Source organism: Vicugna pacos, chromosome 2 (assembly GCF_048564905.1).
Source record: "Vicugna pacos chromosome 2, VicPac4, whole genome shotgun sequence".
Classification (NCBI taxonomy): Eukaryota; Metazoa; Chordata; class Mammalia; order Artiodactyla; family Camelidae; genus Vicugna; species Vicugna pacos.
Window position 1 is genome coordinate 92372165 of NC_132988.1, and position 23282 is coordinate 92395446.

At 35.8% G+C, this 23282-nt stretch overlaps 1 protein-coding gene across 1 annotated transcript in view; it reads right to left on the bottom strand.

Annotated features, from left to right (window-relative positions):
• NSUN7 (NOP2/Sun RNA methyltransferase family member 7) overlaps window positions 1-22929 on the bottom strand; it is a 34670-nt gene extending 11741 nt beyond the window's left edge. Inside the window, exons 1-8 of the mRNA XM_072944883.1 lie at window positions 22814-22929; window positions 22102-22505; window positions 15534-15592; window positions 15023-15153; window positions 7259-7411; window positions 6746-6929; window positions 5420-5630; window positions 1804-1947 (exon numbers count right to left, since the gene is read on the bottom strand). Coding sequence (XP_072800984.1) covers window positions 1804-1947; window positions 5420-5630; window positions 6746-6929; window positions 7259-7411; window positions 15023-15153; window positions 15534-15592; window positions 22102-22414 — 1195 coding nt within the window. The 5' untranslated portion in view covers window positions 22415-22505; window positions 22814-22929. The remainder of the gene's footprint in view (window positions 1-1803; window positions 1948-5419; window positions 5631-6745; window positions 6930-7258; window positions 7412-15022; window positions 15154-15533; window positions 15593-22101; window positions 22506-22813) is intronic.
• Window positions 22930-23282: the final 353 nt, after the last annotated feature.

The following is a 23282-nucleotide window of genomic DNA, read 5'->3' on the forward strand; positions in this document are numbered from 1 at the left end:
GACTAGTATTTCTATAACCACTAGGTCAACAGTTCCTTATTTGCTCTGGCATTACCTCCTCAGAGCAGTTTCCTTCAAAATCCTCCTTTTTTTCTGGGCATGCCAAAGACCACCTCTAGGCTTATCCTCACCCCTTCACCAATGTTTTCAAAATATTACCACTATCTAGGAGGCGTTTTACTCTCTCTCCTTCTGTCATTTGTAGTTCCCTTTGGGCTCTTGCCCCCAGCCTCTCGGTTATTTTTACCCATGGTTTATTGTATTCTGCATTTCTGCTGCAAGATGCCCAGAAAAAGGCCAGAGTCTCCTGCATCTCGTCACTGCAATGCTTACTGCAGCTGCAGCTATTTCTTCCCCTGTTCTTTCAAAAGTCTACTCATTCTTCTCTGATCATTTCCCAAAGTTAGTGTAGGAATTTTCTCCATCTACCATTCTCCCATCTGAGTTGGTTATTCTTCTGTTTAACTCTCTTAGAAAGAAATTTTTTTGTAGTAAGACAGAATTCCACATGGTACAGTGTGCAAGCTCAGTTAAAAGTTGTGCGGTATATGGAATTCTTTGCATAGTGTAGGGTGGAATGTGCTAACTAATCTGAATTTGAATCCCAGCTTCCCCATTTTCTAGCTACATAACCTCAGGCAACTTGCTAAATTTCTCTGAACCTTGGGGTTTTTCCCCCTTTATAAAATAGATAATAAAATAATACTATACTTACAAAGTTATTGTGAATATTAAGTTACAGTGCATGAACGCTGCCTAGAGTATGGACTGGGACATAGTTTTACTCAATAAATACTAGTTTCTTTCTCTCAATTTCTTTTTCTCCATTTTTAATTGTCTTTGCTAGAAATAGAAAACAGCTACTCAGCATATTCTGAATGTTAGTGGAATATCTTTTTTCATCTAATAGTCTAGTTAACCTTAACTATACCTTTCAATATAAACAAAGGATCATAGTAAGAATCAGTTTTGGTTAATATACTGTGATTAAGAACATGATTCAAAGGGGCAGAGCCAGAGCAGTTCTGTTTGAATCCAGGCTCTGAAACTTAACTAGTCAAAATTTGACTCTGGGAGGCTTCAACCTCTCTGAGCCTCAGATTCTGTATCTGTAAAAGAGAAATAATAAGAGCAGCCACTTCATTCAGTTATTGTGAGGATTAGATGAAATAATCCAAGCAGAGTGCTCAGTTCAGTGCCTTACACGTGAGTGCTCCAAAAATGTTAATGTTAAACGGTATTCAAGAAGCAAATAAAATATTCCCAGAATTAATATTTAATCTGAGGTAGTCACATGATTAAACATACATACTAGGGGTGAAAGAAGTCTTGAATTTCAAATAGTCTGATTATGATCTAATTGGGATCACCTTAGAGCACAGGCAGGTCTAAATCTGAATCCTAGCTCTGTTACTAACTAGTTACATGATCTTACAAAAATGAGTGACTCTTTCTGAGTCTCAATTTTTTCATCTATAAAATGCTGATGAATTTTAATGCCCATATCTTGAGCTCTAGTCTATACCAGAATAGCATACGAGCCAGCATCTGTTCAGATTGCCTACATCATTGCAATTATTAAACATTTTTAATATCTCCCCTGCCCATACCTCACAGAATTGGTGTAAAGATTAAATGAGGTAATGGATGTAAAATACTTTATAACAGAGTAAGTGTTTTATATAGGGTAGCTATTCATTAATCAGATGGATCTGGTATGTCATTTTAATGATTTCAAACAATTTCATTTTTAAAACATTAACAAATTTCAATAATTTCGAACTTAAAAATTAAAACAAGTACCTTCATGCTCGTTTAAAATGAATTCTACTGGATTACTAATACCCAGTCCAGAACAACGAGGCAGCAGCAGAATAACTTTAACTTTCTGTAATCTATGATCCTTTGATTCAAGGTTAATAAATGTTTCATGAAGTATTTCAATATCTGGGAGGAAAAACACAGAAAATTAATGTAAAAATATTAATTAAAAATCTTAATGCAGTATGTAATTATACCTATTTATCTTAATTCAGTTTAAATCCTTAACTGCACAAAAAGTCATTTTAGTGTAGTCAGAAAAGAGGGCTATTCTTCTCTGATAATATCCCAAGGTTAATACATGAATTCTCTTAAGAGTTCTTTCTCCTTCACTTCAGAGAACAATTTTGAATTTTAATAAATATCTTCTACATAAAATATAATTTAAAGTTCCCATTCTGAACTTCAGATTCTATTTAAAGCAATATGATGATAGTGGAGGGAAATAGGTTTTGGAGGCAGAAATACCCAAGTCTGACTCCCAACTTCACTATTTACTATCTGTGTGGCTTAATTTCTCTAAGCCTCCATTTCCTTATTTATAAAATGGGATAATAATGCCTACACTTCCTCTAATTGTAGTAAAGATTGAGATAAGGTAGTTAGGCTTAGCATGGTGCCCAGTATATAGTAAATGCTCAGTACTGGTTATTTCTCTTTCTCATTTTTTATCCCTGTTTACATTCTCTTTTCCCCAGGAAAAAAATAGGTATTTTTAGTAGTATGTATGAGGCACAATCTAAAGTTCCTTAGGGACCTTATAATTTAGTTTAAGAGTCTGCCCTTCCTCGGGTTATAACAATCTGTGACCCTATTTTGAGGCCATCCCTCCACTTCTGCAATGGATCCCATTCCCCTCACCGGCTGAGGAGTCACTCTGGAAACTGCCCCACCCAACCCTTTTCTCTTGTCTGATCAACTTTTCCCTCTTTCTAGTCTGTCTCTTGTGAAACAAATCTTTTTCAATCAAGTGGGCCCCTTCCTTTCCCCCTTATTTTTAACTTTTTATTGGAAAAGTTCAAACATACACAAAAATAGAGATAATATGCAATAAATTCTCAAGTACCCATTATGGCGCTTCAACAGAGAGCCATTCATGCCCATATACTGCACCCATTTCCACTCCTCCACATTATTTTGAATCTGTAAAATATTTCACCATATATCTCTGAAAGATAAGAACTTAAAAAATACAACCACATACATTTAAAAACGTAATTTTTTATTATCATCAAATAATAATGACATCCAATCATGGCTCAAATTTTCCAAGTTTCATACATGTCAAAATTTTTTTTACAGTTTGTTTGAATCAGGATTTAGATAAGGTATATCATTGCAATTGGCTGACATCTTATTTTAAATTTCTTTTTATTGATAGGTACCTTTTCCACTTTTTCTTATCATTTATTTCTTAATGAAGTATGCTTATTTGTACTAGTAGAGTTTTCCAGAGTCTGGATTTTGCTAATTGCTTTCCCAGAGTGTAGTTTAACATGTTCCTGTCTTCTGTGCTTCCTATAAATTAGTAGTTGGATCTTTAGAGCTTAAATAATTCAGGGTTTGTGTGTGTGTGTGTGTGTGTGTCACAAACCTACTTCACAAGTGGTGTCATAGTCATCCATTAAATTGCCTTTATGGTAACTAGTCATATTCTAATTCTGTCTTCCCTTTTTTATTTGCCAGCGGGAATATTTCTAAAAGAAGAAACTTCTCTTCCTCTACTGCTTGGTTACCCAGTGGTTCCTACTCTCTCTTTAACTAGGTAAAAATTCAAAGGGGTAATAAACCTGAAGTGAAATGCTAGATCATAGGGCATGTATATTTTCAATTGTAGAGATTAATGCTGGTTTTCCAAAGTCACTGTACAAAATGTACAGTCCTACCAGCAGTGTTTGAGCATTCTCAATGCTCCCTACCTTGCCAGGACGTTGTACTGCCATCTCTTCAATTTTAATCATTGTGGATATGTGGTATGTTGTGGTAAGTTGTGATTTTAATTGCATTTCCCTGACTGGTAATGGAGTGAGGCACTTTTACATAAGGTTTTTTGGCCTTTGTATATTTTCTTTTGTAAAAAGCTTAGTCCTGTCTCTTATATATTTTTCAGTTGGGCTGTCTTTTTTCATATGAAGATTTGTTTAATAGTCTCTGACTTCAGTTGTTTCTTTTGAAAAGTTAATTCTTAGTTTTATTGCTATTTCATTGAAGGTAACATGTATTATCTCCCTGGCTGCTCTTTGTTTTTGGTTTTCAGCAGTTATGCTATGATGTGCTTACTGTGTTTTTTATGCATTTACTCTTACTAGAGTTCATAGGGCTTCTTGAATCTGTGGTCTTCATCCATTTTGAAAAATTCCCGGCCTGAGTTTCACATATTGTGTCTTCTCAATTCCTTTTCTCCTCTCTTTCTGGGTTCCCAACCACAACATAACATGAGATCACTAGATCACTGAGTCTCACGTGTCCTTTAGTATCTCTTCTATATTATTCATCCTTTTGTCTCCCGATGGATAGCTTCTTATGACTTCTCAGTTTACTTATTCTTCTTTAGCTCTAATCTACTGTTACATCTATTTTTTAATTTCATATATTGTAGTTTTCAGTTCTAGAATTTTCTTTTGACATTTTATTACAGTTGCCAGTTCTCTGCTAAAATTCTACTTGTCATTTAGTCTCTTTAGCACATTAATCAGTTATTTTAAAATCCACATCTGATACCTCCAGTACATGGATCTTCTGTGAGTTCGCTTCTCTTGCAGTGCTTTTCTCTTTATTTCACTCATATCTTTCTTCTTTTTTATGTGAGTATTTTTTTATTGAGTGCCACACTGCATTTGAAAAAACTTTAGGAGGTAATGTGAAATCTGGGATGTTATTACTTTCTTTCAGAGAGAATCTGTTTTTGCCTCTGCTAGGCAGGTAAGCCTGGGCACTAACAGTCCCAGAATACCTTAAGCCACCTGGGAATTGAGATGATTGGAATCTGGGTTTCGATTCATCAGAGGGCTGATCACTACCAAGAGTATATACTCTTCCGCGCTCCAACTGAAATTCTGAGTATTTACCAGTCTACCTCTCCATGTTAAGCCCTAAATTCTACTTATTGTCCCTCTGACCCTGTGAATCTATTGAAAGTTTTAGTTTTTTAGCCTCACTGAACCTATAATAAAATGGTATTTTTTTGTCACTGCAAGATCCAATGGAAAAATTTTTTTTTGAGTAAGAAGCCTAAGGGACTCAGTATCTAGTCCTAGACATTATCTCTGTCCCTTATGCATGCCTGTGATTGTGTTATTATTTATTAAAACATGATAACTTCTGCTACTTACTTTAATTGTTGTCTGAACATCGAATTATATAGTAGCTAAATATCAAGCAATATACCAAAGTGCCAATACTTTTATTAATTTAAACTGCAGTTGTATACTAATATTAAGAAACAAGAACAGCCTGATATAATATGGATTAGTGAGGATTTTAGGAGTATAGTTCATGTATAGAGTTTTATATTACAGAAAGATAACATATGCAAGTGTTTTTTAACATTCTAAATCTTACAGAACATAAACACCAAAGAAAAAAAATTTGTACATACTTTTACATCCCATTTTTGTGAAAAGGTTCTTCAGGTCAGGATCCTTAGCTTGTGATTGTACTCCACACACAAATATTTTTGAGGTATTATTATTTGTTAAGACTGACATATGGGCAACCGTGTACCACGAACCTGTATTGACCATTAAGATATCATCATCCATGTTTAATAAAGCCTTTACAGAATGGACAGCGAGACTTCGAGATTTGTCCTACAAGATAATGGTATGATTAGGATTTCAAAGGGTTTGACGAGAAGCATGTACTGACTTTTTACCTTGAGTTAAAAAAAAGTATTAGTAAAAATCTTTAAGAGACACCTAAACCATCTGAGTTTAAAACATCTTAATATAAAGTTAACAAAGATAAATGATATAAACTGATTTAAAACAACACCCTAACTTTGTTAAGCCTAAATTATGACTATTATTAATCTTTTATACAGTGATAAAGCAAAAATCCCCAAAGTGTGATTAATAGATTATTGATGTCCTGCCTTAGTTCCCATTCTTAAGCCTTTGTGAAAATGCACTCAATCTGCTAATGCCATTTTTCCTTTCCCATTACATTATCATCTAAATTGCTGCTAGTTCACAGAAATGAAAAGATGGTTTATAAGCTTAATAAAAGGGGACTACACAGACATTGATCTCTGCTCAACAGGCTGTGACTACAAAATAAGGTCAAGAGACTCTGCCCAAGAATGTGGGTGCAGTGAAGGGATGAGCCTTAGAAGACTAAAGTGAATCTGAGGCAAGAATTGGAATCTAAACACATAAAAACTAACTTAACCTAATTTCTAGGACTTTTTATTTTTCATTCTACTGAAACCACATTCTACCTCACCATTCTCTTCCTGCACTGATAGCCATTACGCACGTCTTACAAATCAAAGCTTTAGGACAATAGTAAAGAGATAAAGGGAAAGTATTATACATCGCATTGTCAAATGTAGGATGGCACTAGCATGTTCCCCAGAAATGGAAGGAAGAAAAGGAATCATTGTACCTTTGCCTGAATTCTCCCTTGGCAAAAATATAGCCTTTCAGCTGCAGGCAATAAAAGTTCCCCCATCTATGGAGTCTAGGAAGGAGAATATGTTTTTTTACCATATGGCCACTTCACATGGGGAAAGGATGCCAAAGTATTACAGGAACACTGATTGTAGGGGCATTAATTTTTATTTCATGTGAAAATTAGGCCTTATAAACCTCCTTGATAACTTATATAAAATATAACTCACTTGTTAAGTTTTATTTTTAAGTGGAGGAATTCTTTGGGTAAGTAAGATTACTAAGAATCACAATGAAAGTAAATGTTAGTTTACCTGAAATATAAGTTTATAATCTTTGAAAAGATCTGTATTTAGAAGATCACTTTTAAGATGAGATGGAAAAATTAATACATCATAGCAATGTTGATCCACAGCAAAGACTTTGTCATCAATATGCAATATAGATTCGACTTTATTATAGCCTTTTTTCTTCAAACTATGATAAACTTCTTCAGGGCTGTAAATATACAACATTAGGTTGTAATTACAAATATAATACATTAAAATGTATTTAACACTAGCATCTTTTTCCTACAATAGATTAAAATATCACTGTATATATTGCATCTAATGGAACTTACAATTTTAGTCAAAAGTAAGTTAAAAATAATTAGAGACAAAAATATATTTATGTAATTAATCTGGTAATCTGGTGATAAGATCCTGAACTAAACTATGATTCTCCAATCACTCCCCCACCCATTAAAAAGGTAGTATTTCTTATCACATTATTTTGAAAGACAAGTGACTTAAAATATAAATAAAGAATCTGATTAAAACTCTTACCTGATTTTACAAGTATTTATCCAAGCATAAAGTGGCAAAGTAGAGGCCCTTAGTTCCTGGTTCCTAATGGTTTCTGGAAGAATGTGGTAAATTGAAAGGGCATCATGTTTGATCCGACATCTTGCCAATGCCGCAGCCAATTTTGTCTTAAAACTAGAGATAGAAAAGCCATTCTTGGTGACTACTGCATTGAAGAAAAGACTATCAATTTTCCACTAGAAACATTAACAAATTAGATTTAGAATTTTAACAAATACTTCTATAATTCTATTTCAAAATTTTCAAGTCTAAAATAAAAATTTGCCATATTTAAAAATAGAAATCCAATAATCCTGTTTCTTTTTTCCAGTTTTTGCTACCACTGTATAGTTGTATATCTCCTCAGATATTTATAGCAATTGCTGGTTGAGAAAAAATTTTATGCAGTGAAAGAGGTGTAGGATTTCGAGTCAGACAAATTTTGAGTGAAATTCAGGCTCTGTCACTTACTAGCTGTGTGACCTCAGGTATGGTACTGAATCTCTCATCAGCCTCAGTTTTCTCATTTGTAAGGTGATCGATGTACCTTGCTATTAATGTGGTGATTACCACGTGTGTAAAATACTTAGCACAGTGCCTGGCACATGGCAGGCACTCAATATAGGCCAGTTATTATTATCAGAGGTGGCAACAGTACAGTCTAGATAAGATTAAGGAACTTTTAAGAATCTGTATCAAGTCCTTCCCAGTTCTGATTATTCCATGTCTCAAAGTCCCAAATAACAGAAAAGAAAAACAAGAACTGGTTAGCATAATATGAAGACTCAATGATTTTTTTATCTCATAACCTAAATTTTTAATAAATGAGAATACAGAACTTAGTCTTGATCCATATTCACAGCATTTTCATAATAGGAATTTAACTGAATAATAAACCTCAAGGATAACCTTGAATGAGAAATGACGAAAAGATGCCACAAAAAAAGTCAAGTACCTGGAGAGTGGTGTGTGTGGCTGCAGAAAGCTTAATAAGATAGATAGACAGAGATAGGGATGGGGATGGGGTAAAGGTGAGGGAGAGGGAGGATGAGAACACGGGGGCAAGAGAGGGAAGAGTCACCAAACATTAAGCCTTCTAGGGCTATAATAGAATTAGATTTGTGTAGTGCTATGTCCTAATGTCACAGAGCTACATTAAAAACAACTATATATCAGTCAGATCATTTGCAAATATTTTCTCCCATCCAGTGGAGGACTGTCTTTTTGTTTTATTAATGGTTTCCTTTGCTGTGCAAAAGCTTTTTAAGTTTAATTAGGTCCCATTTATTTTTGCTTTTGTTTCCTTTGCTTTAGGAGACATATCCAAAAAAATATTGCTATAATTTATGTCAAAGAGTGTTCTGCCTATGTTTTCTTCTAGGAGTTTTATGGTTTCCGGTCTTACATTTAGGTCTTTAATCCATTTTGAGTTTATTTTTGTATATGATGTTACAGAATGTTCTAATTTCATTCTTTTACATGCAGCTGTCCAGTTCTCCCAGAACCACTTATTGAAGAGACTGTCTTTTCTCCATGTATATTCTTGCCTCCTTTGTCAGGGGTTAATATCCAAAATATATAAACAGCTCATACAACTCAACATCAAAAAAACAAACAACTTGATTAAAAAATGGGCAGAGGAATTGAATAGACATTTCTCCAAAGAGGACAAACAGATGGTCATCAGGTTCATGAAAAGATGCTCAACATCGCTAATCATCAGGGAAACACAAATCAAAACCACAATGAGATATTACCTCACATCTGTCAAATGGCTATCATCAAAAAGAATACAAATAATAAATGTTGGCAAGGATATGGAGGAAAGGGAGCCCCCTACACTGTTGGTGAGAATGTAAATTGGTGCAGCCCCTGTGGAAAACAGTATGGAGATTCCTCAAGAAACTAAAAATGGAACCACCATGTGATCCAGGGATTACACTCCTGGGTACATTAAAAACAAAAACAAAAAAAACACTCATTCAAAAAGATACATGCACCTCAATGTTCACAGCAGCATTACTTATAACTGCCAAGATATGGAAGCAACCTAAGTGTCTATCAACAGATGAACGGATAAAGTTGTGGTATATATATATATGTATGCTACACACACACACACACACTGGAATACTACTCAGCCATAGAAAAGAATTAATATCTTGCCAGTTGCAACAACATGGATGGACCTGGAGGGTATTATGCTAAGTGAGATAAGTCAGACAGAAAGGCAAATACTGTATGATATCACTTATATGTGGAATCTAAAAAATACAACGTGGTGGGGATACAGCTCAAGTGGTAGAGGGCATGCTTAGCATGCATGAGGTCCTGGGTTAAACCTTCAATACCTCCATTAAAAATAATAATAATAATTAAATAAATAGACCTTATTACCTACTTCCCCCAAAAAACTTAAAAAAAAATACAACAAATGAATGAATATAATAAAAAAAAAAGAAACAGACTCACAGATTTAGAGAACAAACTAGTGGTTACCGGGGATAGAGGGAATGGGGAGGAACAATACAAGGGTAGGGGATTAAGAAGTGCAGACTATTACAACAGTATAAAATAAGCTACAAGGATGTATTGTACAATGCAAGAAATACAGCCAATATTTTATAATAACTATAAATGGAGTACAACCTTTAAAAATTGTGAACCCCTACATTGTACATCTGTAACTTATGTAATACTGTATTGTACATCAACTTCAACTTAAAAAAATAGCAAATGAAAAATAAATTTTTAAAAATTAATTATATAATACATTAATGCACATCAAAGAATAACTAATAGAAAGTGGGTGAGTTACTTTTCTATATTACACACTGAGATGTTTCTGAGAACAGACTATTTTTGATTAATCAGTTCTTTCAAATACCTACATAGTTTGAATTTACCATAACAAATGCTATTGATTGAATTATTGAATCATTAAATGAGTTATAAAGCCAGAAAATATTTATGTTGTGTATAGGCAAGGAGTACAGGGAGAAATAATTTTCTAAATCCCAGATTACAAACATTTTGGACTATAGATTTTAATATAATTTAATCATACAAAAAGTAATGTAAAGTATATAGAGAGTTATAAAGATTTTTATGTAAACATACAATATCAGATTGAGGAGAAAGACCAAATCCAAATGCAATTAGGATAACAAGACACTTTACTTCTGTAAATTAAATACCCTATGATTACTAAAAGAACTTCTTCCATAGCTGTAAGATAGACTGCAATGATGAAAATGAAGCAAAAATAGCCTTTCCCAACATCCTTGATCAAGAAGTCCATCTCCTGCTACCATGTGAATGTTATGACACAGAGTTGCTTAATTATCTCTTTCAACCATACAGCCAGAGCTTTCTTTCTATATGTTTAATTGTAGTTATACGACTCCTAAGCTTAAATCTTAAATGAACCCATTAGCTACAGGCCAGAATCTAAAATCTTTATCATGATACACAAGGATATTGATAATTTAACCTGAACCAACTCTTCCTTCCTCAGATCCCCCATCACTCTCACCCATAAATCTATCTCTAATCACACACTGAGCTATTTGCCACTCCTGCTAACATGCCACATCCACTCTCCTCTCTCTGTACTTTAGTTTTCCTCTGTCTCTCCAGCCAGTATGGTTTGAATTCTGCAATCAGATTACCTGGGTTCAAATTCTGATTCCACTAATTAGTAGCTATGTAACTTTAGACAAGTTATTTAGTTCCTCTAAGCTGTAGGAACCAGGAATTAGTACCTAATTTACAGAAAGACTGAAGATATTTTTGAAAATGTATTCAAAGTTAAGCTATACAAGAAATGGTAATGATTAATATGCTTATTCTTTTCCTACTAACCAAGTACTGTGATAAGACCTGGGCTATAAAGATTAAAAGATAGCTTCTTCCCTTAAGTAATTTATAATTTGGTCGTAAAACAGACATATAAACAAACAATTATAGCTCAACATGATGAATGTTATAAGATACATAAAGAAGAGAGTAAATATATTGGAAGAAGAAGATTCAACCCAAAGGAACTTCTGAGAGAAGGAGAAACATGAACTATTAAAAGAGGAACAAGAATTTTCTAGACCACAAGAGGAGAGAAGACAGATAGAGGACAGAGCACTATAAATGGAGACGTTAAACAGCAAAGCATATTTACAGAGCACAGGGTGGTAAGAAGTCCAGGGCTCAAATCACAAAATATCTCTATTTATATATCATTTATATATCATGCATAGGAAGTGAGATTTTTTTTCTGCAGGAAATGGAAGATTGTTCAAGGATAGAGAAATATTAATTAATATATGAACAAATATTTGCATTCTTCCTATATTCCAGGCACTGTTTTAGGTTCCAGAAACAAAGAGGTTAGCAAGTTAGATGCTGTTCTGGACATCAAAAAGTATAAAGTCTGGTAGGAGGAGACAAACCAATTATTTTAAAATGTCCTAAGTACTAATGACAAGGGAAGGTAAAATGCTATGTTGGCACAAGGGAGGGGCACTGCTATGGGAATTAAGGTAAGTTTCCCAGGAGTTACATTTAAGCCAAGCCATAAAGGTAGAGACGGGAGTTAGCCAGGAGTAAGGGAAAGATGTAAGAAGAGCTGTCCAGCATTCCAAGTAGAAGGAGAATCATATATGAAAGTATCTGCCAATTCTGAAATATGTGTCTGAGAAGCTGAGAAGTATGCAGAGCTCACAACAATTTATGAGACAAGGGGAACAAAAAAGGAAATCTGGGGCATGCCAAATTTATGGCAGGGGGGCTCCGATAAAGTTCCCAGGCTTTGGACTGGGTAACCAAAAGACAACCCCAGTAAAGTAAAAAGCTAACGGGTCTTTGTGAGGACTGAAGCCCAGCTTCCAATCATCAATCCCTGATTAGACCAGGTCACCTGGGCTTGTTAGTGCCCCAGGTGCAGCTCCTGCCTGCCAGTAGTAATGTATATGCTGTTTCTAAAGGAAGATAATATCCTGCAAATGTCCCAAGAAACTTTCTATCTATAAATAATGGCAAAAAAACACATTATTCTCAATGTTTCCAGTTATAGTAGAAACCTACCGGTTTATATTCTAAGCATCATTTCCTTTCTGGGAATAGACTCCCCCTCTTCTGAAAAATGTTCCTTTTCCTCCCTCTGTTTATCTAACTTCCTTGGGAAGTGTCCCTAACTTTAATTACGGGGAATGAGAGATTTGGGAAAGACAAGAAAAAGGATATATCCAAGCAAAAAGGATTTATCCCCAAAATCCATGGTTAGTTTAACATTCATAAGTCATTCAATGTAAACTACCTTACCACATTATTAGAATAAAGAAGAAAAAAATGATCATTTCAGAGGATTATTCCAAAACTCTGATCTCTGTTTTCTTAACTTAGCAAGACTACAATTTTCCTCTTCCTGCACTGCAGTTGGAAATTATCTCTAGGTGTAAAGCAGAACTATTCCAGGGCTCACCTCATTTGTTTTCATTCTCTCAAGGATCAAGTTTCAGTGCTGCTTCTCGCCTAATGTCCAAAATTTTTGCCTAATATATTTCGTCCAGTTTTCTGATTGTTTACAGAAAGAAGATAAGTCTGATCCAAGATACTCTCTCATGACCATATAATTACATTTTAAAAATATCACTCTATCTGCCATGTGGAACACATGTGGGAAAGTAAGAGTAATAGGCAGGGAAATCAATGAGGAAGCTATAGCAGTGGTCCAAGTGACAGATTACAGTGGCTTGGATTTGCACAGTAGTAGTGGGAATGGAAACAAATAGACACATTCAGCATGTTTTCCAATTGGAGTTACAGGACTTGATGTATTAGGTACGGTATGGGGACCGGGGAGGCTAGGAAAGAAGAATCAAAAATGATACCTAGGTAGCAGGTGGTGCCTTAATTATAATGTGGAAGACTTTAGGGTGAATAGTTTTGGATGGTTTGGGAGGATGGACTACCAAGTTTTTCCTGTCTTGCTTCCTCTCTAGTCTTTCACTGCCCATTCGCTATTTTGCCTTACCAAAGCCCAACAAACTGTTCAGCAGAATCAGATTCTTGGGCTAGTGTGAGGCATGGGGAGTGAGAAAGGAAGAGCTATGGAGTCCTTTTATTTAACCTAGTCATAAAGTATTGAGTTCTTAAAAACCTTGCATATGTCAAAATGATAATAAGTGTCATCTTGGGTTACATCGTTGAAGTCATGAACAAATGGAGAAGATACCAGCTGGTGTATAGAGTGAGAAAACACAAGGAACTCTGGTAGAGACAACAACAACAAAGATCAAATACAATTTTCATTAGGAGAAAATCATTCTCACTCAATTTCTTGCTAAATAATTACTTCTTCTATTACCTCTTAAAATTAGTCTTTATCCCCTTTATCCCCTTAGAGAAACATAATAAAGTATACTTCAAGCTTACAATGACTCTACTTCCCTGGAGACAACAGTGCCCAGTCCCAAGCCCCAGAACATCTACAGAGGTTGGCTTCCAACATTCTGAGTTCAAAATTCCACTCTATTGGCTACAGGAGATTGGCCCAAGAGAAGGTACCTGATCCATAATGGAGTCAATCAAATTCCCAGGGGGTTAGAACTGCGGTACAGAGATAACAAAATAAGTTAGTCTAAGTGATGGAACTAACATACAATTTTAACAAGTAAGCTCAGGAAATGGAGTACAACAGTAGGGCTTTCTCCATGCAGACTAGAAAAGCAGAGAAGGCAGATCTGCAGAGAAAAAGAGAATGAAGCAGATACTAAGAAAGAAGCAGAATGAAAAAGATAAACAAAGAAGCAGAGATAGTCCTGACATTTTCCATTTCCTGATTTCATCCTCTTCTGGAGTCTTTATGTTGCATGAGACATCCCAGTATCTTTACAGGGACATTTTCCATTTTCGCTCAGGCTAACTGAAGATAGCTTCTGCTATTTGAAAGCTAAGACTCTTGATTAAAACCCTCTGGTGTTATCTTTAAACATGTATTTTCTCAGCATTATTTCTTAAACATGGATTTTCTCAGTGTCATCTTTATATAAGTATACTGTGCTACTATTCTCTGCAATTCAATCACTAAACACACACATTTTTCATATAGCATATTATGAATTGAGTATAGTATGAATTGGATATAACACAACTCATTAATATGGGAATAAGATCTACTTTATATGAACCTCTATTGGTTTGGGTAGAGGAAAAACTATTGCATTGACAAAAATGTAACCAGCTATGTGTAGGCGGTGACATGGTGTCTATCACGGGGAAAGGGAAAAATCTGGGGAATCAGGAACCTTAGGCAGTAACATCTTCTGGTTCCTCTGGCCTCCTGAGCCATGGCCTTTACTTGTCATATTTCCTACCCACCTTGCTAGCATTCTCAGCTAAAAATCTGCTGTTGATGAAACCACAGACTGGTCTTTTTTACTTGGTTAAAGCCCTGTGGCTTTCCTGGCTGTTTCAAGTAAAGTGTAATTTATATATGTAATAAATATTATTGAGAATTTTTCAAGATTTTCCAAATACTTACAAGTTGGATCTTGCAATTCAAGCTTTCAAAAACAACTTGATTTTAAGCAGAATGTTTAGCCTGTTCAAGACTATTTGTGAAGGCACTCAAGAAACTTACAAGCTTTTATAAAATTTTAACTTATCTACACATTATATTGCATACAAATTCATCAATAAAAATACCAATAACAATTGCACAGAAAACATCCTTTTCACCTTTACCATTACCTGTTAAGAAGGTTCTCTACTTCTAGAACTTCCGCTATGGACTCTTCATTATCAGAAAGGAGACGACCTTGAAATTTTCTATCTTGGAAATCATACAGCATCACAACAATAAGACTGTTCAAATGATCTGGCTACCAAAGGGAAACACAAATAAAGAAAGGTATACAAACAATATCTAATAGCAATATTTTCCATTCCATTATTTTTCATAAGAGAGCAGGAATATGACTATTTTTACATGCCTATTTGAAATGGGAGACAGAAAAGGACTTCAAAATAGAAAAAAATTTAGTGAAAAAAATAAACCTTTCAAAAAAAATAATTGGGGGCATGTTTTTCAAAATGAAAGGAGTAGGTTCTATGTTAGAAACCTCAGAGTAGGAAAAAGTTAAGGATTTATTTTGAAGAGGTCTCAGCATTAAGCAAACTAGTTATTTAAATCTGAAGGCTTTTTAATACTTTCTAAATAACAACCATGAGACAGCTAATTATATGAAAGTTGTTTACTTACTATTGTGGTACTTGGGAAGATATAGCTGTCTATTAATATACTTTCTAAAATATCTTGATCTGTAAGACAAGGAAAATGTCTGTTACTGAAAATATCAAAGCTGAAATGGAATCAAAATACACTTCAGACAATAGCATAAAATACTTAAACCACCAAACATACAGAGAAAAAGTTATACCTATCCTTCTCAAACTATTCCAAAAAATTGAAGAGGAGAAAACACTCCCAAATTCATTCTCTGAAGCCACCCTCACCCTGATACCAAAAACAAAGACATTACCAAAAAGGAAAATTACAGGCCAATACCTTTGATAAATACAGATGCAAAAATCCTTAACAAAATACCAGCAGAACAAATCCAACAATACATAAAAAGATCATACAGAATGATCAAGTTGAATTCATTTCCAGGGTTGCAAGGACGGTTCAACATATACAAATCAGTGTGATACGCCGCATCAACAAAAGGCCAAAAAACACATGATCATCTCAATAGATGGAGAAAAAGCATTTGACAAAATTCAACATTTACAAAAAAACTCTCACCAAAGTAGGTATAGACAGAACATATACCAACATAATAAAAGCTATTTATGACAAACCCACAGCCAACATAATATTCAATGGTGAAAGGCAGAAATCCCTCTCACTTAAATTCAGGAACATGACAAGGATACTCACTCTCACCACTTCGATTCAACAAAATATTGGAAGTCCTAGTCACAACAATCAGACGAGAAAAAGAAATAAAAGGTATCCAAACTGGAGGAAAAGAGGTAAAATTGTCATATTTGCAGATGACATGATATGCTATATAGAGCCCTAAAGTCTTCACACAAGAACTATTAGAATTAACAAATGAATTCAGCAAGGTAGTAAGATACAAGATTAATAAACAAAAATCTGTTGCATTACTTTATACTAGCAATGAAATATCAGAAAGGGAAAAATAAAAAAGCAATCCTGTTTAAAATTTCATCAAAAAATAAAATACCTAGGAATACATTTAATCAAGGAGGTGAAAAATCTATATAATGAAAACTATAAAACATTGATACAGGAAACTGAAGATGATTCAAAAATATGGAATCCTGGATTGGAAGAATTAATACTATAAAAACGGCCATACTACACAAAGCAATCTATGGATTTAAAGCAATCCCTACCAAAATATCCATGATATTTTTCACAAAACTAGAACAAATAATCCTGAAGTTTACATGGAGCCACAAAGGAGCCAAAATTGCTAAAGCAATCCTAAGGAAAAAGAACAAAGCTGAAAGCATAACCCTTCTAGACTTCAGACTATACTGTAAAATTACAGTAATCAAAACAGTGTGGTATTGGCACAAAAACAGATATATAAATCAACAGAACAGAATAGAAAGCCCATTAATAAACCCAAGCAAATATGGTCAATTAATCTATGACAAAGGAAGCAAGACTATACAATGGAGAAAGGACAGTCTCTTCAATAACTGGGAAAACTGGACAGCTACATGTAAAAGAATGAAATTAGAATATTCCCTAGCACTGTTTACAAAAACAAACTCAAAATGGATTAAAAAAGACATGACACCATAAAACTCCTAGAAGAGAACACAGGCAAAATATTCTTAGACATAAATCGTAGTGTTATTTTCTTAGATCAGTCTCCCAAGGCAAAAAAAATAAAAGCAAAAATAAAGAAATGAGACCTAACCAAATTTATTAAAAGGTTTTGCACAGCAAAGGAAACCATCAGCAAAACAAAAAGACAATCTATGGAATGGGAGAAAACATTTGCAAATGATGCAACAGACAAGGGATTAATATCTAAATTATACAAACAGTTTATACAACTCAATATCAAAAAAAAAAACCTAACCCAAAAAAGGGCATAAGATCTAAATACACATTTCTCCAAAGAAGACATATAAATAGCCAACAGGTACACAAAAAGATGCTCAACATTGTTAATTATTAGACAAACGCAAATTGAAACCACAATGAGGTATCACCTCACACCAGTCAGAATGGCTGTCCTCAAAAAGTCCACAAATGATAAGGGCTGGAGAGGGTGTGGAGAAAAGGGAATCCTCCTACACTGTTGGTGGGAATGTAAATTGGTATAGCCACTATGGAAAACAGTTGGAAATTCCTTAAAAAAACAAAAACAGACTTACCATATGATCCAGCAATCCTACTCCTGGGTGTATATCCGGAAAACACAGAAACTCTCATTTGAAAGATACATGCACTCCAGTGTCACAGAAGCACTATTTATAGCCAAGACATGGAAGCAACCCAAGTGCCCATCAACAGACAACTGACTTAAGAAGATATTTTAAATATATATATACACATATACACACAATGAAATATTACTCAGCCATAAAAAAGAATGAAATACTGCCATTTGCAGCAACATGGATGGACACAGAGAATATTATATTTAGTGAAACTACATGAAGACAGACAAATACTATATGATATCACTTATATATGGACTCTAAAAAAATAATACAAATGAATCTATATACAAAACAGAAACAGACTCACAGACATAGAAAACAAACTTATGGTTATCAAAGGGAAGAAGAGAGAGGCAAATCAGGAATACGGGATTAACAGATACAAACTTCCACATATGAAACAGATAAGCAACAAGGATTTACTGCATAGCACAGGAATTATATTCAATATATTGTCATAACCTATTATGGAATGTAATCCAAAAAAATAACTGAATCACTTTGCTAAACACTTGAAACTAATACAATATTGTAAATCAACTATACTTCAATTAAAAAAAAATGCCAAGGCCCTCTTATAAATATAGGTACATGATGTTTTTTTAATCTGTGGCAAGAGGGAAACTTGACAACATTATTTTAAGTCTTTCCAGGGAAACTAGTAAGAATGGCACCAACATTTTTGAAAGAATATTTGTGAGAAGTAGATAACAGGGCAGAGAACCAGGCATTACCAAAACAATGTGGAAAAAAAAAAAAAACAATGTGGAACCACAAAAAAACTAGAATTAGGGTTGCTATTCTACCACACTTTCAACTAGATGAAATACTTTTTATCCTTCTTCCTGCTTGGTTCCACAGGTACCTCATATAATCTCTTCTTGAGCTTCTCTCAACTTTTCCTTCTGCAAAATGAGAATCTTCCATCTAAAGGACTTGTGTATCAAATGACATAAATAGTTTTGTGAATTACAAAGAGCTGTGCAAATATAAGGTATTACTCTCATTCAAGAGAATTGCTTTAACCACCTAGGTGATAGCTAGAGCTTAAGAGGTTATTTATTTGGATCATTTTCCTGATGAATCACTGTGGAATCAAGGATTAACTAAGCAGGCCTGGTAGCCAAACCCTGCCCATTGCAAAGAAATGTTTGGCCCTTGACAGGCTGCTGGGAGAGAACTTCTAAGCCCTTGGAATACCTTGCTGATCAAACTACCTTTGTTTACCTGGGGCCTTGGGCCACACAATATAAGCTTGACTTCTAGATTGAGTAAGGTCATCCATGAGGGTGCTCCTTGCCTACATGACTAACCCCCAATAAAAATCCTGGACAAGGCCTGGGTAAGCTTTTCAAGTTGGCAGTATTTCATTCATGTTGTCACACATTGTCCCTGGGAAAAATAAGCACTGTCCATAGCCTCCATTGGGAAAGAGCAACAGGAAGCTTGTACTTGTTCTTTCCTGGACCTATGCACCTTTTTGTGGGTGCTTATCTTAATCTTTATCCATTCATTGCAATAAACTGTAACCATGAGTATAACAGCTTTGCTGAGTTCTACGAATTCTCCTAGTGAATCACTGAACCTAAGGGTGGTCTTGGGGACCCCTGACTACAATAACTAATTCCCAAAGCCATAACCAGATCATAATTAAGCATTTACTAGGTTTTTCACTGACAGGTTACACGATTATGAAATGACCAGGAGATTTCATCAATTACTGTTGACATCTAGTGGTTGGAGAAAGAATTAAGCCAGAAATAAGATCAACAATTTCAGGAACATAAATTTCCTCAATTTTTTTCTTAATGTGTTGTTGAGTTTATTTTTTAAGAAAACATTTCACCAGTTTTTACTGTTTTAGCCATCCAGAGATTCTTTGAAAATATAAATCAGTTGCTAGTACTCTACTTCTCTGACAGAAGTCGAACTAATAGAAATAGGTTGCTCTTCATTACCTTCCTTAACAGAAAACTGACCTTTCGGTTATTTAGTAAAGTGGGACTAGTGGTTGCCATTTCAAAAAAAACATTACACTGAGCCCTTTAAACCTTTAAAAGGTTAATCAGATAAACATACTCTCTGCTTCGAAAGCCCTCATACACAAAGTACATCAACAAAGGAGCAAATAAAACTGCAAAACATAAAACACAACCAAACAAATACACTTAACATTTGTAAAATTAAGAGATTTTCTCTTTTTTTCCTTCTCTTTGTACTTCCTCAAAAAGATACAGTAATACGATCTAATTATTTGTTCATAAATTCACCAATAAAAGAGACCATTACCCAAGCTTTTTTCAGTTTGCGCATTAACCTTTTCAGCCTTACTGCTCCTATAAAACCTTAGAGAAGAAATTCTGAGTTTTCTTTCCTGAACCATGATTCCCTGAACCTATACTATATAAGCCAGATAGGAGTTTATAAAATATTACATGTGAAAGTATTGATAGAACATTGATAATACAAAAGATAAAAGTGAAATGCATAAGAGCCTCCATTAGTTTAAAGCAAAATATCAGGCTCTTAATTATCTTGGAAACCCACTACATTTAGAAATTCTGGTTTTATTACAGTTGAAAACTCAGAAATTATTCAGACGATAATTTAAAGCAAGATATTGTTGTTGTTAAGAAGGAAGTAATATGTGTACCAAGTAGACAACCAAAGCCATCTCATCTTAGAATCTGAACTTATAAAAATAAACATTTCAAGGAAAAGCAGGTTTATAAAGGCCTATGACAGTAATTTATCTAAATGGGATTTTCTGTGTCATTAAAAAGATGTCAAGACCCTTCCATAAAACAGAAAGATTGAGAGAAAAAGATAATCTTCTATACACACCACTATAGCATGACCATCTAGTTAATGTACTAATTTTCGAAAGAACAATTGCAGACTTTAATTATTGACTTCTAAAGGTAAGATTCAATATTCTATCAGGAAAAAACTGTCTATAATAGTTTTGGCATTAACATTAAATATCAACTAATCAACACAGATGCCCAGCTGCATTTCATTGTTTCAAGGAGAAAATGTTAAAATGTTCTTTTGACTCATGATTTAAAGTTTAACGCTTTGGTTGGTCTTTAAAATTCCATTTTAAAAAGGAGGTTGAAGGAAGAGATGAAATAGAATCTAGATGATTAAACTGGAAAGGGGAAAAATGGGTCAGACAGACTTAAAAAGAAAAAAAAAAATCACAAGCAGAAAACAAAGAAATGAAACCCAGAGGGAAGTTGCCTCTTAACATTGTACGACTTTTCTCTATGGTGACAAATTCCTGGCTTCAGAGTTGAGCTACGTCATCTCTGCAGACAACCAAAAACATGCATTCATATCTAAGTAATTAATGTTACATTTTAATTCAACTAAACAATTGTTAACTGCTTCTGTGCAAGAATGTACAAGGCCCAGAAAGTACTAATACTCAGGAAATACATGCAAATTGTGCTGCCCTTTCAAGGTGTCTCTTTAGGAAGCTCATCATTTCAGCCATGCTGCTAATACTTCAAACACTTATGAAACTTCTTTTGGAACAATACTCAGTCAGTATACAAACCAATATAAACTTTATAGTTTTTATCATAATGTATAGCTAGTACAAAACCAGCAGTCTCTAGGCCCTTTAACTGCTCTCATAGTAACATTATTTGGTTCTATACTAGAGTCAACTCCATATTCAGAAGCTGATAATTGGCCATCATTGAAGAAATCTGAAACATTACACCTCAAACCCTGGAGGCAAATTAGGAAGGGAACTTCTACAAAAGTTTAAAGTAATAACCTTACAAGCTTCCAAAATTAAAGCAAATGGCCATGAGTGGGATCATCTGAATTGGGGCTGATTTAATTTTGATACTCATTTTTAATATAATGCACCTTTCTTCTTTTTCCATCTCTGTTCCTCTCCCCCACCCTCTTACTGATTTTTATGTTTATATTTATAAAAGTTCATATACTAAAATACAAAAATGTTAACACAGAGAATGGAAAGAAATACCCAAGGAAAGGGCAACTGTAACTATTTGGAATGGATTCTTGTTCTTCCTGCTAATGGAGTTGTTTGCTTGTTCAGTTTAATGACTGTGCTTATACCCATCTAAGGACAAGCCACGGTGCTAGGCACGGGGAATCTGCAGTGAAAAACAGTTCCGGCCTGAAAGGGCTTGTTTCGCTGGAACTCTCCTAATGCCTTAACATTTGCAACTGACCAGAGATATTCATAAGCCTAAAAACAAAGCCTGGCATGTATTGGGGGGGCGGCAGGATGCACTCCACAAATTCTCTCCTTATTTCCTTAGTGCTGATCTTTTAAAACTGGTACTACTCACATTTCAGGGCACTGAACGCCAGCTCGTAGGACAAACGCTGAAAGGATTCATCCTCAAACTCGGTCGAGTACTGCAGGGGTTCATTCCCATACTTTATTAAGACTTTCCCTGGTGACTTTTCGACTCGAATACCCTGAAAGATGTTCGCTGCCATAACGTAAACGGAGTCCGGATAGCCAGTTTTTTCGGGTAAACCAGCTGAGTTTTTCCCGCTGGACGCTGTGTCACCTGACAGCTCCAGGGAAGAGAGCTGGGAGGGATCCTCGGTAGCTTTTTCTTCCGAAAACTCCAGTTCACTTGCGGAGTCAAGCATGTTTGCCCCTTGACTGTCGTAGGTAACTCAAGCTTAAATTACAATTCAGATGTTCCAGAAAATGGTTTTCCTTGTACCTTAAGCATCGTCTCTGTGAACAGAAAAGGTTATCTCGGTAAATCACTATATCTGTAGGACCACACTTGGTGGCCCTCCTCGTGCCTCCTTAAAGACCAGGAGGTGGCATTTACTAGCCGATCCCGAGCACCGCACACTTCTAGCTGGACAAGCCCCAACTACACCTCCACACACCCACAAAGGGAGAGAGGTGGAGTCGGCTGGTGAATCGCCTCCGAAGCCACAAGAGACGAGGTCCGTTTAAGAGCAGGGCTCCCCAGTGAGCCGCAAGGGGGGCCCCTCGGGCGCTCCTTTCGCTGCCTCCCGGGAGTCCTCCCTTACCCCAGAGGGCGGATGTTCCGCGGGGCTTTGGGGACAGAGACGCGGCAGCCGCTGAACTTCGGGCACCTGTGGCTGGTGTCTGAGACAGCGCCCTCGGGAGCCCCGGGACAGCGGGGCTGCGGTGGCGGCCCGCGCAGGCGGTTTAGTTCAAATGAGCCTCTCCCACCCGCCGGGGTCGGGGCAGGGGGGTCGCGACCCCGGCGCTTGCTTCGCTCGGGTTCCCAGAGGGAGGACTTGCCTCAGGGCTTCGCCCGGCCACCCGCGGTCGCCCTTGACGGAAGCGGCGGCGGAGCAGGGTGGAGCGCGGGGCTGTTGGGCCCGCCGGCTCCAGCCTCAGAAAGGTAGGCCTCCCCCGCCTCTCACAGTCCGTCAGCCAAATGCCCGGGTCTCCATGGCAACCAGGAGCAGAGGAGGGGCGGGGAAGCGGGGAATGCCGCCTGAGGGCAATTCCCGCGGGATTTGGCCGAAG